General features: G+C 34.3%; 1 protein-coding gene across 1 annotated transcript in view; it reads right to left on the minus strand.

Moving 5' to 3' along the window:
- LOC129231484 (putative hydroxypyruvate isomerase) overlaps positions 1-14730 on the minus strand; it is a 75779-nt gene that overhangs the window by 19254 nt on the left and 41795 nt on the right. The window contains exon 6 of the mRNA XM_054865813.1: positions 501-567. Within this exon, the coding sequence (XP_054721788.1) occupies positions 501-567 (67 nt within the window). The remainder of the gene's footprint in view (positions 1-500; positions 568-14730) is intronic.

The raw sequence follows: 14730 nt of genomic DNA on the forward strand, positions 1-14730 counted from the left end.
TCAAAATTAAAACATTAAAAATAACTAAATGTTTCAGGTGGAAAAAAAATATATTCCTTTTTTTGGCTCTCCTGAAAAGTAAAAAAGTTTTCACATTCATTAGTTTTGCATGGTGCCGATGATATCTGGTAGAAAATACGGTACATTTGCTTTGAAGTGGGAGGGAAAATGCAAAAGAGCAGCATACAGAAGAGGGTTGAATTGTGGAAAGCTTCTGTAAAATGTTAGGGAAACTCCCCCCCCCCTTTCATATCAAGAACCCCTTACAAAAAATTTCAATGTCGCAGTTTGCACCATGACCCTCCTCCCCAGGTGGTTGTCCCTGAAAATGTACAATGATTGACAGGTCTGGAGACATATGATAAGGGTATGTTTATATGATTTTCCAGGTTTTTGACAAAATGATTTTTTATGACTTTTTTTGATCACAACAAATTTTCTGACAGTTCCAGGTTTTCCTTGACTCCTGGGATTAAGAAGTTGCAACAAAATTTACTCACCAGCATACTTGTAGTACTTCTCCAAATTTTCCATCGACTCTTCAATTTCTTGCAGGTGGAATATATCCTGAAAATAAGCATACTTTAGTATGCAGTTTTCAATGACTCGAAATCACAAGGGACCGACAAAAAGCTTAGAGTTATAAGTTCCCCTCCCAGCCTTTTCAAGAATATTCTTTTTTTCATTCAGAAATTGTGTATGTCAGATAGACTATAACGATCATAGTTTCGAATAAAGAGTAAGCACAGTACAAAAATATTTTCAAATATTTTCGGAGAATAAATTTAAACTTTGTCTGTTAGCAAATCGACTTTCCATTTCAAGCTAAGGTATTCTATTTTTGTTTTGACATCATTCTAAGTACAGCGGACGCTCACAATTAATACTACCTAATGAGAACACCCCGATATTCTGAACACATTTTGATGGTCCCATGCCGGCAAAACTCCACAGACTTAACATATGCTGACCTCTCTACTCTGACCACCCTATAATATGAACACCCCAGTATTATGAACATTTTTCAAAATCCTCTCTATATACTGAACATGTTCACAATCGGTACACAGGAACTCCTATGAATCAAATTGGAAAGCCAGAAATACATTCCCAATATAGCTACAACTATTGAAGGGGAGAGAGGACGAATAAAAATTATTTTCCTGGATATTAATGCAGCACATAAAATCATTCAGCTGAGAAATACAAGTCTGAAGATTCTGCCACTGAACTGCATTTCAAGAATCTGACCATCATAGCAATCAGCATTCAAGCCCTTTAGAGCATAATTACCTTCATGCGAAATGCGGCCGAGAATCACTCAAAAGCTTGGGTGATAAAAATGACTTGGAATTGGGTGAAAAATCATTTGGATGATAAAACTTACCCTGTTGCACATGAATACACCATACAAAAAGATTTAAAATTACTGGTATTGCAATATTTTCTTGTTGAATTTTATCCAAAAATTCAAAAACAAAAGAAAGAAATGCAAGAATTTAAATCCCAAATTCCACACTTCTATCTCAGTAAGTGGTATAGCTCACTAGACAAAGTACTGAACAGTCTATTAACCCAATAGAATACATATACATGAGTTATCTAGTGGTATGTTGCACCAGCAGGGCTAAAATTTTTTATACACTGGTTATCAAATAGTTCGAAAATTGTAGATCAGAGAGCACTATAGTCAAGCGTTTTTTAATTGCTGTACAAAGGTGTGCTTATTAAACAGAGGTCAAATCTAATGGCCTGCATTGAACCCATTGATTTGATATAGCTACCAATCACCACGGCAACATAATGCAATCAAATGGTCATATTACTGCAGTGAAAGGTGGCAATATTTAATTTATTGCAAACGATATTTGATCTCTGTTTAATAAGCACCTTCATACACAAATTTACAAAAATGACTACAGCGCTCTCAAATTTCTAGAAATATTTTTGAATACCAGGTACGAAAATTCCAGAGTGCTGGTGAGACAACCAACTTGTTTCATCTTTCTATTTCATACAATTATGCAGTTATGTCATTTCAAAACAGGGGAGTTCTTTCTCAAACATCCTGTACACTGCTAAAATAAATTAGGGGAGCCAGGTTTTACTACTTTGAAGAAACTGTTTCAAGGTAATCTTGCGAGGGGAACTTCAATTCTTCGGAATGGTAAAAAGAACATTAAATGGGGCTTCAGGCAACAGTTTGGTTATAGGTAAATGATGAAATACACATTGTTTGGTAATGTGATATAGGATGTTTAATGTGTCTAGTGCCCCCCCCCCCCCAAACTGTTAAGACTGTTGCACACCTGCATTATGCGACATTAAATGCCTAATATTAGGATATACTCTTTCATTTGTTAAGAAGTGTGAGTGATTTTGATGTCTTGGAGAACACAGAAATTAAAATTTCATACCCAAGTTTTACATGAATATTTATGTAACTTTTCAGGGTGGCGACAGGAACTGTGAAAAAGAGTTCCCTGACTTTTCCCTGATTAGGTTCAGCAAATTTCCTTGATTTATGTTACCAATGATAATGGTTTCCTTTTTTTTGCTCTACTTGAAACCCATTGTATGTTTGAATAAAATGCAGTATTTTAAACGTTTTAAGTTGAGTAAGGTTGTTGAACTAAAGATATAATTTAAAAAAGATGCTGTTCTTTAAATAAAATGGTTAAAAAAAAAAAAAAAACATATCAAGTCAAATTTTTTTGGGGGGAAAAAACTACAAAACAGTATATTAAATTTTTCTATAATGGAAAGTTATAAAATAAAAAAAAAAAACTTTACTTCCAGTAACCATTTAGCATAAGAATTTTAAAAAACTATTAAAATCACTCTTAAAAACATATGTGTATTTATGATAGAACTAAAAAGTAATTAGAATTATTTTGAACTAAATTTTCAAACAGTATAAAAATTGTTACAAAAATAACAAGTAATAGTGAAATAATAGAAGTAATGTAATTATTCTTATATAACTAATTGACATATTTATGCAAAACAGGTGAAACCTTTTGACATCCATTTATAGTCAGCTTTTCGTAATCAAGAACACGGGTTTTAATGAATGATTATAGCATTTTAACAATTAAAAAAAAAAGATATTTACTTAAGTGCACAAACTAACTCTATTTCAAATGATTTCAGTATGTATCGAAAAAAATCTTAGGTTGCTTTTGTTACAAACAGCTTTGAAATGCAAGGTGAAAAAACAATTGGTTAATTTCAAAATATATAAAAGAAGAATACAACTTGGTTTTAAAATAAAAGAATCATTTAAGCCTGAAGAAAAGAAAACCTTTAATAATCCGCGGTGACAGCAAATAGTATAACGGCAAAAAACGAAGTTTTTTTGATTCAAAGTTCAATTTTAGCAATTACATTAAAAATGCGATGAAGTAATAACTTTTAAGCTTTTATCAGTATTGATTCAAAAAACAAAGATTTTTTTCTTGAAATCTTGATTATAATACGCTTATTGCTTCAAGACAATGGAATAAAGGCAAAGAAGCTAAGGCATTAATGACAGTTTCCTCTTTGCTCTCAACCCTACAGGGTTGTTTATTTTATGTAGTATTGAAAGAAAGCAAACTTCAAGCTAGGTAAAATAAACAACTTTACAGACATAGAAGCAATCGTAGGAAGTTCATCCGGTGTTTAATAAGTTAAGATTCAATACTTTGACGTTGAGAAAAAAAGATGCACAAATATGCAGCAGTGTATAATTGCATCTCATTCATTTTACTTTTTTCTCAACAGATAATTGGCGAAGACGCGTAGGAAATTAGGGTACTTTATTTTGCAAAACAAAAAAAAATTCATTTAATCAGTTTTCCCTGAATTTTTGTTATTTTTTCGAAATTCCCCAACTTTTCCCTGATTAATAAAGTTCCCCGACTTTTCCCTGATCTCCTTGATCTGTTGCCACCCTGCTTTTTGATATCTGGCAACTTTTAGAAGTATTAATGTATAAGAGTACATTTAAAAAAAGTTCTTAATGCAACATTATATAAAGACCATACAAGATCAGGAATGATGCTACTCAATGCAACCAATGAAAAATGAGCTTGATACTTAATGTTCAACGAAATAACTATGAATGAGGAGAGCAAAATTATTTCAAATATAATTAATCAACTTCATATTTATAACCTATTTACACACATTGTATTGATCTAATTGATTAATTGAATTTTCAGTGCAAGAAGAAGCACTATTAGCAAAGTTATTTATTTTTAACGCAATATTATATCATTTGAAAAAGCACAGAATAATAAATCTTAGAAATATTTTTCAAACAAAACAAAGTATTAGTTAATTTATCACAGTACATGAAATTAAAATGGAAAAAAAAAAACTTAATATAGCCCATTTTAAGGTTCATGTGTGGGAATAGATTGGGTTCACAGCCTTTTCTCTGCTACTTTTTAAATTTAATAACTAAATATTCAGTTTTAGACGTGCTTCGATGATAATAGAGAAGGGGGTTTGACGCAGGACTCGGGGGAGGGGGGGGGAATATATGGTTTTTGGTGGCTTTCTGCCAACAATCTTTAATGATATTGTAGGAGGATAGGAATTCAGAAGCACTTTCCGAAAATTTTTCGAATTTGAAATCTTAAAAATGCAACTATAGAATATCTTTGATGACAGGGTAAAGAATGAGGTTTGATTCCCTCTGTTTTTTTTTTTTTTTTTTTGAAAGTTTAAGTCCTAAATGTCCAACTGTAAGCCATCTTTAATGACATTAAGAAAAAAGAAGGGATTCGGGACAAGTCCAAGAAGTTTACCCAATCCCAGTTTTAAAGCCGCAATTTGAATCTAGCTTTGGTGATGTAATGGCAAGTGGAGTTTCCTGAAAAGTTTTCAAAATTTTATTCCTAAAACATGTTTTTTTTTTTTTTTTTTGAAATTGAACTCCTAAACACACAATTGCACACCAACTTTGGTGATGTTCGACAAATGGGAGCAGGAAGCTCTGCTACAAAAATCTTTTGATGTTATTTAAGACCAATAAGGAACTTTTGGGCAATATTTAATGATGCAAGGTATGGGCTAAGGTTTAGGTGTAATTTCTTAGAAATGTTTCAAAGCAAAAGCCCTAAAAACCTCAATGGCGTTTAGGGAAAGATGCTCGAGGAATCTCGACACTATATTTACAGATTGAATTTTTAAAAACATAATTTCAGGTTGTCCGATGGAGGAATGTTTGGGGCTCTAAACTGAACTTATATATCAAAATTGAAGTTCTAAATTAAAAACACAATAAGACTCCCTTTGGTGAAGTAAAAAGAAATATGGTTAGGGAACCTCTTCCCTGCCCCTTCTTTAGCCACTTTGTCCTTTAAGTAATAGTATTGTGGGAACTCCACCTTAAGTTTTTCTTTTCCAAAAACTTATACTGTTTTGATTTTTTCTAGAGAACCTTTGATTTTCACGCAAATATTTTTTTTTCTTTGAAATATAATTGTTTGCTGTCCTAGTAAAAAAAAAATATACACTCCTGTTTGTGAAAATTGCAACACCAGGAAAGACTTATGCAAGTGAGCTGAAAATTGCAGGAAATGTAAGTAGGGCATAATATGCAAATGATTAGAATTGCAGACTGGTAGCACACGTGTATGGAGAACAGCGTCCTCTGAACAGCGGATCGAAGCGAATATATATATAGACGGCTGTAGCAAGGGATGTATGATTATCGGTGGTTATATGCTAGAGTATTTACTGAACCTTTACTATGCCTCTTCCACAAAGGAAAGTTAAATTTGAGCAAATTTCAGAGTTTGAACGAGGCAGAACCGTCGGCCTTTGTGAAGCTGGATTGTCTTATTGTACAGTAGTGGCTTGTGTGCAGCGTAACAGCAGCACAATCATGCGTGTTTGGAAGCAGTGGAGGGACGAGGGTTGGACAGCTCGGAAATCCGGGAGTGGACCCCCAAATGTGACGTCAGCTCATGACAGACACCTGGTGCATATGGCGCTGACAAACCGCACAGCTTCTTTTATACAATTGGCAGCACAGTGGTCAACAGCAACACAGGTGTTTCACTGCATGCTTCATCAATTCGGAGATGTCTGCTGTAGCGTGGGTTGTGCTTAAGGATTCCTTTATACAGGATTCCTCTCACGCAAAACCATTTCCATTGCCGCCTGCGGCTACAATAAACCAATGTGCATAGGATCTGGCATGCTGATTGGCAGCAGGTCATCTTTTCTGACGAATCCCGCTTCAATTTGTGGCACTATGATGACCGGATTCGTTTCAGGCGCTATGCCGGTGAACGGCACATTCCGGAGTGCAATATTGAACGCCACAGTGGACGAACACCCGGAGTTATGGTCTGAGGTGCCATAGCATATCATGGATGATTACAATTGCTACGAATTGTGGGCAATTTGAACAGTACACGATACATAAACGAAGTTTTACAGCCCCAAGCTATTCTTTTCCTGCAAGGATTGCCAGGGGCTCTATTCCAGCAGGATAATGCCCGTCCACATGTCACCAGGACTGTCAAATCCTCCTTTGATGTGCAGCAGGTACAGCTTCTTCCTTGGCCTCCCTATTCCCTGGATGTCACCAATTGAACATGTGTGGGATTTTGTTGGGCGGCGTCTTGCTCGTGACCCTCGTCCTGTTGCTTCGACAAAGTTTGGTTGCGCATACAAACAATTAGTCCAGTCAAATTAGATCATGACCCGGACATTCAAAAAAAAAAGAATGTGCACCTACCAAGCTGTTCAATATCATGAAGAGATTATGTACCAAAAAGTCACAAGAGTTTGAGTGTTGGGTTTGGGAGTTAAAGGGGGACAAAGAAGGGGGTCAAACAGGCCCGGACTGGCCATAGACTTAACCGGGACTTTTCCCAGTGCACCCTCTTGATCGGCACCCTTCTATTCTTTTTTTATGTTTCAAAACAATGTTTTAGCAAAATGGAAATAAATTATGTGGAACCAAGAAGTGATTTTGCATGAGAATTTTTTCACATGCAAAAGCAATGTTCTTCTTATTTATATAAACGTTCCCTTTTATTACCCTCATAAAGGCAATTAATCCCCTCTCTTTTCGTAAATGGTCCGCTCCCAGGGCATCGTTTGTGACTTATCTTTCGATCTAACTACCAAACGGCACGAACTTGAGGGTCACGGATTTGGACAAAATTCTAAATATAGGTCAATTCCCACTAGGTATGAGCGCAGGTAAAGCGGTTTGACTGCATAGGCCCTGGTTCGGCTGCAACGGGGGTCAGAAGTTGATAATTTGGACCCAGGATGCAACGGAGTTTCCTTAAAAATTACCATTTTTATCCTTTTTTCTGCTTCTGTACTGCAGTATGAGCCATTTGCATGCTTACCTTCGAATTAATTATGTTGGATACTAATTTTTAATAAGCGGTTCTCAAATTTAAACTGATTACTTCTTTCAATTTTAATAACTTGAATGCCAAAATAACATAGTTACAGGATATTTATCGTTGCAAATAAAACTAATTATTTTCGTTTTACATTAATCGTGTGCTGGTAAGAAGTATTTATCGTTTGCTGATAAAAACATTTACTTTAACCGGATATTTATCGTCTGCCATCGAAGGTACCCCACATTGATAAGCAAAAATGGGAGAGGAGAAAAAGCTCTGATTTATTGCACATGGCACACACACAAGAAAGAAAAAAATACAAGATCGTTTTGACTTTTCAAATAACTTGGATAGTGCCCATAAATAAATACGTGTTCTCCCTTATACTCAATTTACTTACAAAAGATGCCAAAGGTGTTGGGAGATCGAACATAGTGTTGAAGTCTGAAATTCCAATGGAAACGACATTGCATTTTAGGGCCAAACTAGCAACTTTGGGCCCTCGTTGCAGTGAAACCAGGACCTATGCAGTCAAACCGCTTTAGCTGCGCTCATACCTAGTGGGAATGGACCTATAGCTAGAATTTTGTCAAAATCCGTGACCCTCAAGGTCGCGCCATTTGGTCGTAAGTTTTAGTTCTGAGGACAAAAGCGGACCCATGGTGTTTCCCCAATAAAAAAAGGATAGAAAGTGACAGCACATATCTTTGGTTAAGAATACGAGAATGGTTTGATTTATTGACTGTACTTAAGTTGCTGTAAAAGAGCGTATAGCATGACTTCCTGCTCTGCTAACGATCATAAGTGCAATAGAAGCAAGTAAGAAGACAAATAATGTTAATTTTTGAAATCTGCCCATTAAAAATAGTGTAATGTCGAAATGAGCCGCATAAAAGCAATATTTTAGTGGATGCAAGAACACGATTACAGATGTCGCATTTTTTTTTTTTTTGTCGCTTTACAAAAAAACTATTAGGACAGGACGGTACGGTGATTCGTAGATTTTTTGGCGCCCTTCTCAAAATAAAAGTATGACTTGTAACTGACAATCAAAAATAAATACGAGTCATGTATCTGCATTGAATAGCCCTTATTTATCCTGCAGAGGCTCTGTAAAAAATAGAAAAAGTTTCACAAATAAGTCGAAATTAGTTGAGAAAAAACATTTAATTTTTGATGTGATCCTAGGAGTACTGCAGGGCTCCCCAGGGCACATTTGGGGAATTACTGGACTAAACAATAAAGATGCCGAACAGTTTTAAAGATAAAACATTTTTCGATTTTAAACTAAATCTTGTCAATTAAAATCATAACAAAAGTTCAAGATTTTTGCCGTTGGCAAGCTTTGTGTTCAAAACATATTCCAGTTTTTTAACTGGATTTAATTCCTTCAATGTCTTTTTAGCCAGAGGTGTGCACAAAGAAAGGGGGTCATGGCATAGCCTTCGGTATTGAAATTGTTAGGGGTTAACTTAAGATATTTTTTTAATCTCATTTTGGCGATCACGTTCTCGGGAGGGGGAGGGAGGCTACGTAGCATTTAAAGGAGGTTCGTCATTGCCCTGGCGGTGGGGGGTTGTCGCCCTTATCTAAGCTACAATACTACCTTTAAAATATTTGAATTCCTGCTTAAAATCATATTACATTTTATGCTGTTTATATCATTTTCGGAAGTTTTTTAATCTGTGTTTTCCCTCAAATGAAGCTTGATACCGCCCGCCCCCCTCGCTATCCTGATGACTTGTGAAAGTTATTAATAAACTTTGCATCGATGAAACAATACAATTCATTATGAGCAAAACGAAGTTTGAGTTTGAAGGAAGAATGTATAACGACGTGTGTGACGTCGCGAAGAAGGGGGGAGAGGGTCCCTGTCCGCCTAGGGTTTGACTGTCTGGGGGGGGGTGATACCCGAAGTGGATTTGCAAGTTTTAGAAAAAAATGAAGCTGAAATGCATTTTTAAGACTTCTAATTTGAAAATTTTACAGGGGATGAGACCGCCCGGATCCCAATATTTCAACCCCACACCATGGTATCAATACATACTACTATACTCAGAATTAGGTTCATATTGTCAATACTTGGACCTAGTAGTGACCTCTTATAACAAAAAACTGAAAACCTATTATCTTTCCCTGTGTGTGAGATACGTTTAAAGTAATTACGGGGCCAACAATTTTACAGACCCCCTTACTTTTCTGATCCCTCGACGCACACATGCGTCTAGGGCAAGTTACATAAAAAGCATTCATAGTTTTTATTTGCCTTTCGTATATTATTCCACATAAAATTTTGTTTTTCACGCAGTTGTTTCTGAAAATTGTACGATTTTCATGTTTACATAGAATTGGAAAACTTTTTCAGGGATAGAAGTGACATTTGCCAACAAAAATATAGGAAAATATAGGAATTTTCTGAAAAAAATATAGGAATTCGATGGAAAATATAGGAATTTTCTGCAAACAATATAGGAATTTTTTGAAATAATATAGGAATATTTTGAAAAAAAAGGATATACAGGAATTTCGATAACAAAGCTCGCCAGTATGACATTTTTTTTTCAAAATGCAATACTACTATTCGATTAAAAACATGTAATTACACTACCTGACATAAGTGCAATACATACGCATAAATAAGTCTAAAAATACACACAAAATCAATTTTACAAACAGTAAACGAGCGTAAAACTGTAATTTGTACTAAACATATTAAGGCATACTTCTTTAAAAATAAAAAAAAAAAATAGACCAAACTGTTTGTAGATGAACACAAATCTTTCTTAAAATAGTTGTGTCACTAATCTAATTTTCAATGAAAGATTTTGCATGATACGATACTGCGATGGGCAAGCTGTAGAATGAAATTCGTGAAGTTCTGTTCTAATTTATGTTATCACTTGACAATGCAGTAAAAGCCAAACTTAAAGTTTTATAAGTTGTTGAAACATGTGCTATGCTGAAATCAAAGTCACATGTCACAGTAATATCAGGGGTCAATCCAGGTTTCATTTTTTAAGTCCCCATTATGCGAAAAAACAAAATATTTTTTGTGAATTTTCTTTATTTTTGTGAAAAATAAATTATTGTGAATTTCCTTTTCTTTTCTAGAAAAAAGTTTTCAGGTAAAAATTTAAATTTATGCAAATTAAAAATTTAAATGTATACTGTGATTTATTTTCAGAAAAATCTCTGATATGATACTTTTTGACCATTCCCCCCCCCCCCTGAAAATCCTGACTTTTCAGTACCAAATTCGATCATAGTTGAAATCCACGATTTCCCATGACTTTGAAGGACACCCAGTAAAATATATATTTGATTAAGAAATATTTGGTCATTAAAGTAAAATAATCCAGACCTAAAAAACCTTGGTGGCCACCACTGTCCCAAAGTTTTAAAGTACAAAAAGTGAGGGGGGGGGGGTTAGTTTTTACTACTTTCATTAAAAAAATTAATAAATAGAACCTTGCACTTGTTTACAAAAACATGCATTTTGGAAAATTTAAGTTAAAATAGGTTTTTAAATTACTTCAAAATAAATAAATGAGAAGTCGTTAGGAAACTGCATTTTAGTAATCAAAAACCGTTTCTTTAAGTTCATACCAAAGCCTCCAAATCAATGAGGATCGAATGCAATTGTGCAGATAAAATTTCACTTTTCTAGAAACTAATGCAGGGCTCCTAACACATTTTAGTTTTAGAAAAGGGTAAAAGAGGACCAATTTCAATCAAAAAGAGGACTAAAGAGGACCAGTTAGGATTAAAAAGAGGATCTTGAGAGGACCATTCATTTAAACACAAGGAAGCATCAAAAGGCAAATTAGCTGCCTGCTGCTAAATCCCTGAAAATAATTTGTTAATTAACCATAATACTGATTTTTAATGATACAATTCCTTTATCACCTTCTGCACAACTGATCTTTTTATCCATTGAATATTATTTACACAAACATTTGGATGGGAGGGGGGGGGGAGGCACTTAGCGCAGCACTTAAGGCAGCCTCCATAGAACTAAATGGGCGTAATGATACATTTTGAATTGAATCAGGGATGCTGGTAGTCTCACTGAAGGATAGATGAAGCTGTGCTTCATCTTTCTATATTTTAAAATTATTTTTGTGTTTTTCTGTATTGTAATGCTTCTTTAATAGCATTTATATCCCTTCTCCACCGATATGAATCCATCACACACCAAACAGATCTACTGTATTGAAAGTTTCCCTAAAAATGTCTGAAATTCTCAATCACAAAGAGAAGCAGATCACATGAGGCATAGTTTTGCAATTTTTATATTCAATGTATATTTTCAAGAATCATAAAGCTTACATTAAAAAAAAAATAATCCATGATTGCAGGGCCATGAGTGCTTTGAACTTTTATGGGGGGGGGGGGACAAATTCCCCCTTTAGCAGGCATCATGCCGCCTGCCTTGTCTAGTGGTCAGAGAAGTCTGACTGCGATAGGAAGGTCCGGGTTCGAATCCCGGCTCGGGCATGGACGTACTTTCTCTCTCCTGTCCTTGTCCCCTATAAACGGGTCCTTATGGCATGTGTGTACTGTAGAAGTCGGACTTCACACCAAATTACTCTACAGTTGGAAAAGTGAAGCAGTGCACCTCAAATTGCCAGCCTACTTGGCACACGACAACAACAACAGCAGGCATCATGACAATGAAATGATGTACAAATTCAACTTCATATAATTACATAATTCAACTTTGTTTCATATACAGACGCTACTTTAAAATGTTATGTGCTCAATTGTTTAAATTTAATACCCCTCCCCCTCCCACACAAAAAAACAGTAATAACCGAAAATAAGCTAATGATAATCAAAATTATGTTTGGAAAACTAAATAAGCTTGAATTAAACAACACAAAAAATATTAATTTTTTAGTTATTTAAGTAAAAATTTAATCGAGTTAATCTGACGTAGCATGTCAAAATAACTTCTAATTGCCATAAATATAAAAATATTTATAAGATGCAAAACGATTGAAAGCTCAGAGAAGCAAATTTTCACGAACCAAGTTCAATGTTGGCATGCTTCCCATAAAATAAATTTATTTATTTTCTACTAAATTAAACCTAAAACATGCTAATCTAAGTTGGAATATGGGAAAATAACATTCGATTGGGCAAAATATTTTAATATTTACATGATTCAAAAAGATTGAAATTTCAAACATTAAAAGCAATTTTCCGCGAAGTCCGAGTAAGTTCAATGTTACCATGGTTTCCAAAATAATTCCTACGTTAATTATTGAAATTAAATGAAAAATAAGCTAATCTAAAGTAGTATATGTCAAAATAACTTCCAATTGTCAAAAACATTTAAATGTTTACAAGATGCAAAAGGATTGAAATTATTTTCCGCGAAGTCCGAATAAGCTCAATGTTGTTATTGTTTTCAAAATATTTCCTTCGTTAATTATTGAAATTAAACGAAAAATAAGCTAAACTAAGGTAGCATATGTCAAAATAACTTCCAATTGTGGAAAACATCAAAATATTTACAAGATGCAAAAGGATTGAAATTTCCAACGCGAGAAGCATTTTTCCGCGAAATCCGATTAAATTCAATGTTGCCATGGCTTCCAAAATAATTCCTTCGTTAATTATTGAAATTAAACGAAAAATAAGCTAATCTATAGTAGCATATGTCAAAATAACTTCCAATTGTCAAAAACATCAAAATGTTTACAAGGTGCAAAAGGATTGAAACTATTTTCCGCGAATTCCGAATAAGCTCAATGTTGTTATGGTTTTCAAAATATTTCCTTCGTTAATTATTGAAATTAAACGAAAAATAAGCTAAACTAAGGTAGCATATGTCAAAATAACTTCCAATTGTGGAAAACATCAAAATATTTACAAGATGCAAAAGGATTGAAATTTCCAACGCGAGAAGCATTTTTCCGCGAAATCCGAGTAAGTTCAATGTTACCATGGCTTCCAAAATAATTCCTTCATTAATTATTGAAATTAAACGAAAAATAAGCTAATCTATAAAAACATATGTCAAAATAACTTCCAATTGTCAAAACATCAAAATGTTCACAAGATGCAAAAGGATTGAAATTTCAAACGCGAGATGCAATTTTCCGCGAAGTCCGAATAAGCTCAATGTTATTGTTATGGTTTCCAAAATATTTCCTTGGTTAACTATTGAAATTAAACGAAAAATAAGCCAATCTATAGAAACATACGTCAAAATAACTTCAAATTGCCAAAAACATCAAAATGTTCACAAGATGCAAAATGATTGAAATTTCAAACGCGAGATGCAATTTTCAGCGAAGTCCGAATAAGCTCAATGTTATTGTTATGGTTTCCAAAATATTTCCTTCGTTAATTATTAAAATCAAACGAAAAATAAGCTAAACTAAAGTAGCATATACTAAAATAACTTCTAATTGTGGAAAACATCAACATATTTACAAGATGCAAAAGGATTGAAATTTCAAAAGCGAGAAGCATTTTTCCGCGTCCGAGCCGAGTAAGTTCAATGTTGCCATGGTTTCCAAAATAATTCCTTCATTAATTATTGAAATTAAACGAAAAATAAGCTAAGCTAAGGTAAGCACATGTCAAAATCACTTTGGATTGTAAAAAAAATCAAAATATTAACAAGATGCAAAAGGATTGAAACCTCAAACACGAAAGCAATTTTTCGCGATAAATCATATCGAATATATATGTTCAGAAAATTGCACTAATGAAATATTTTTAAAAGAATTACAAGCACAATCCAAACAATAAATAAATTCAAGCAATAAAGAAACTTTTTATACTTTTTCAAAGTTTTCAAACACTAGAAAATGTGTGTGTGTGTGTGACCTTTTTTTTCCTCCCAAGAACTTTTCAAGGTTTTTCATGGGCGTACGAACTTTGTTTAACACGCGCTGCGTCGGCGTGCTTGGGAGAACAGTAACTTTTAACGAAATGAAAAACTTTTAAAATCTGATATTTAAGTAAAAACAATATAAAAGCGAACTAATCAGACCATAATGTCAAAAGTCTAAAGCGGACTTTACCATAAAACACGGACTTTGGCGGGAAAAGCGAACCATTTGGGAGCCCTGCACAGTAGGAAAGATAAAATGGCGGCTGCACGTGGATCGCGGAAAAGGCGGGTAGCCAAAAGTCGAGGGGAAAAGTAAAAAAAAAAAAAGGAATCGGAAACTGAAAATATAGGAATTATAGGAACTTTTTCAGAAATATAGGAAAATATAGGAATATAGGAACGCTGCGATGCCTGCTTTTTTTGCGTTTAGAGGGAGGGGCGACACATCACTAATTACCGCTCCGAGTGTTTGATGGGAGTAACACTTAATTCTCTAGACATCTTATGATACAA

The sequence above is a fragment of the Uloborus diversus genome, chromosome 10, assembly GCF_026930045.1.
Source record: "Uloborus diversus isolate 005 chromosome 10, Udiv.v.3.1, whole genome shotgun sequence".
NCBI classification, from domain to species: domain Eukaryota; kingdom Metazoa; phylum Arthropoda; class Arachnida; order Araneae; family Uloboridae; genus Uloborus; species Uloborus diversus.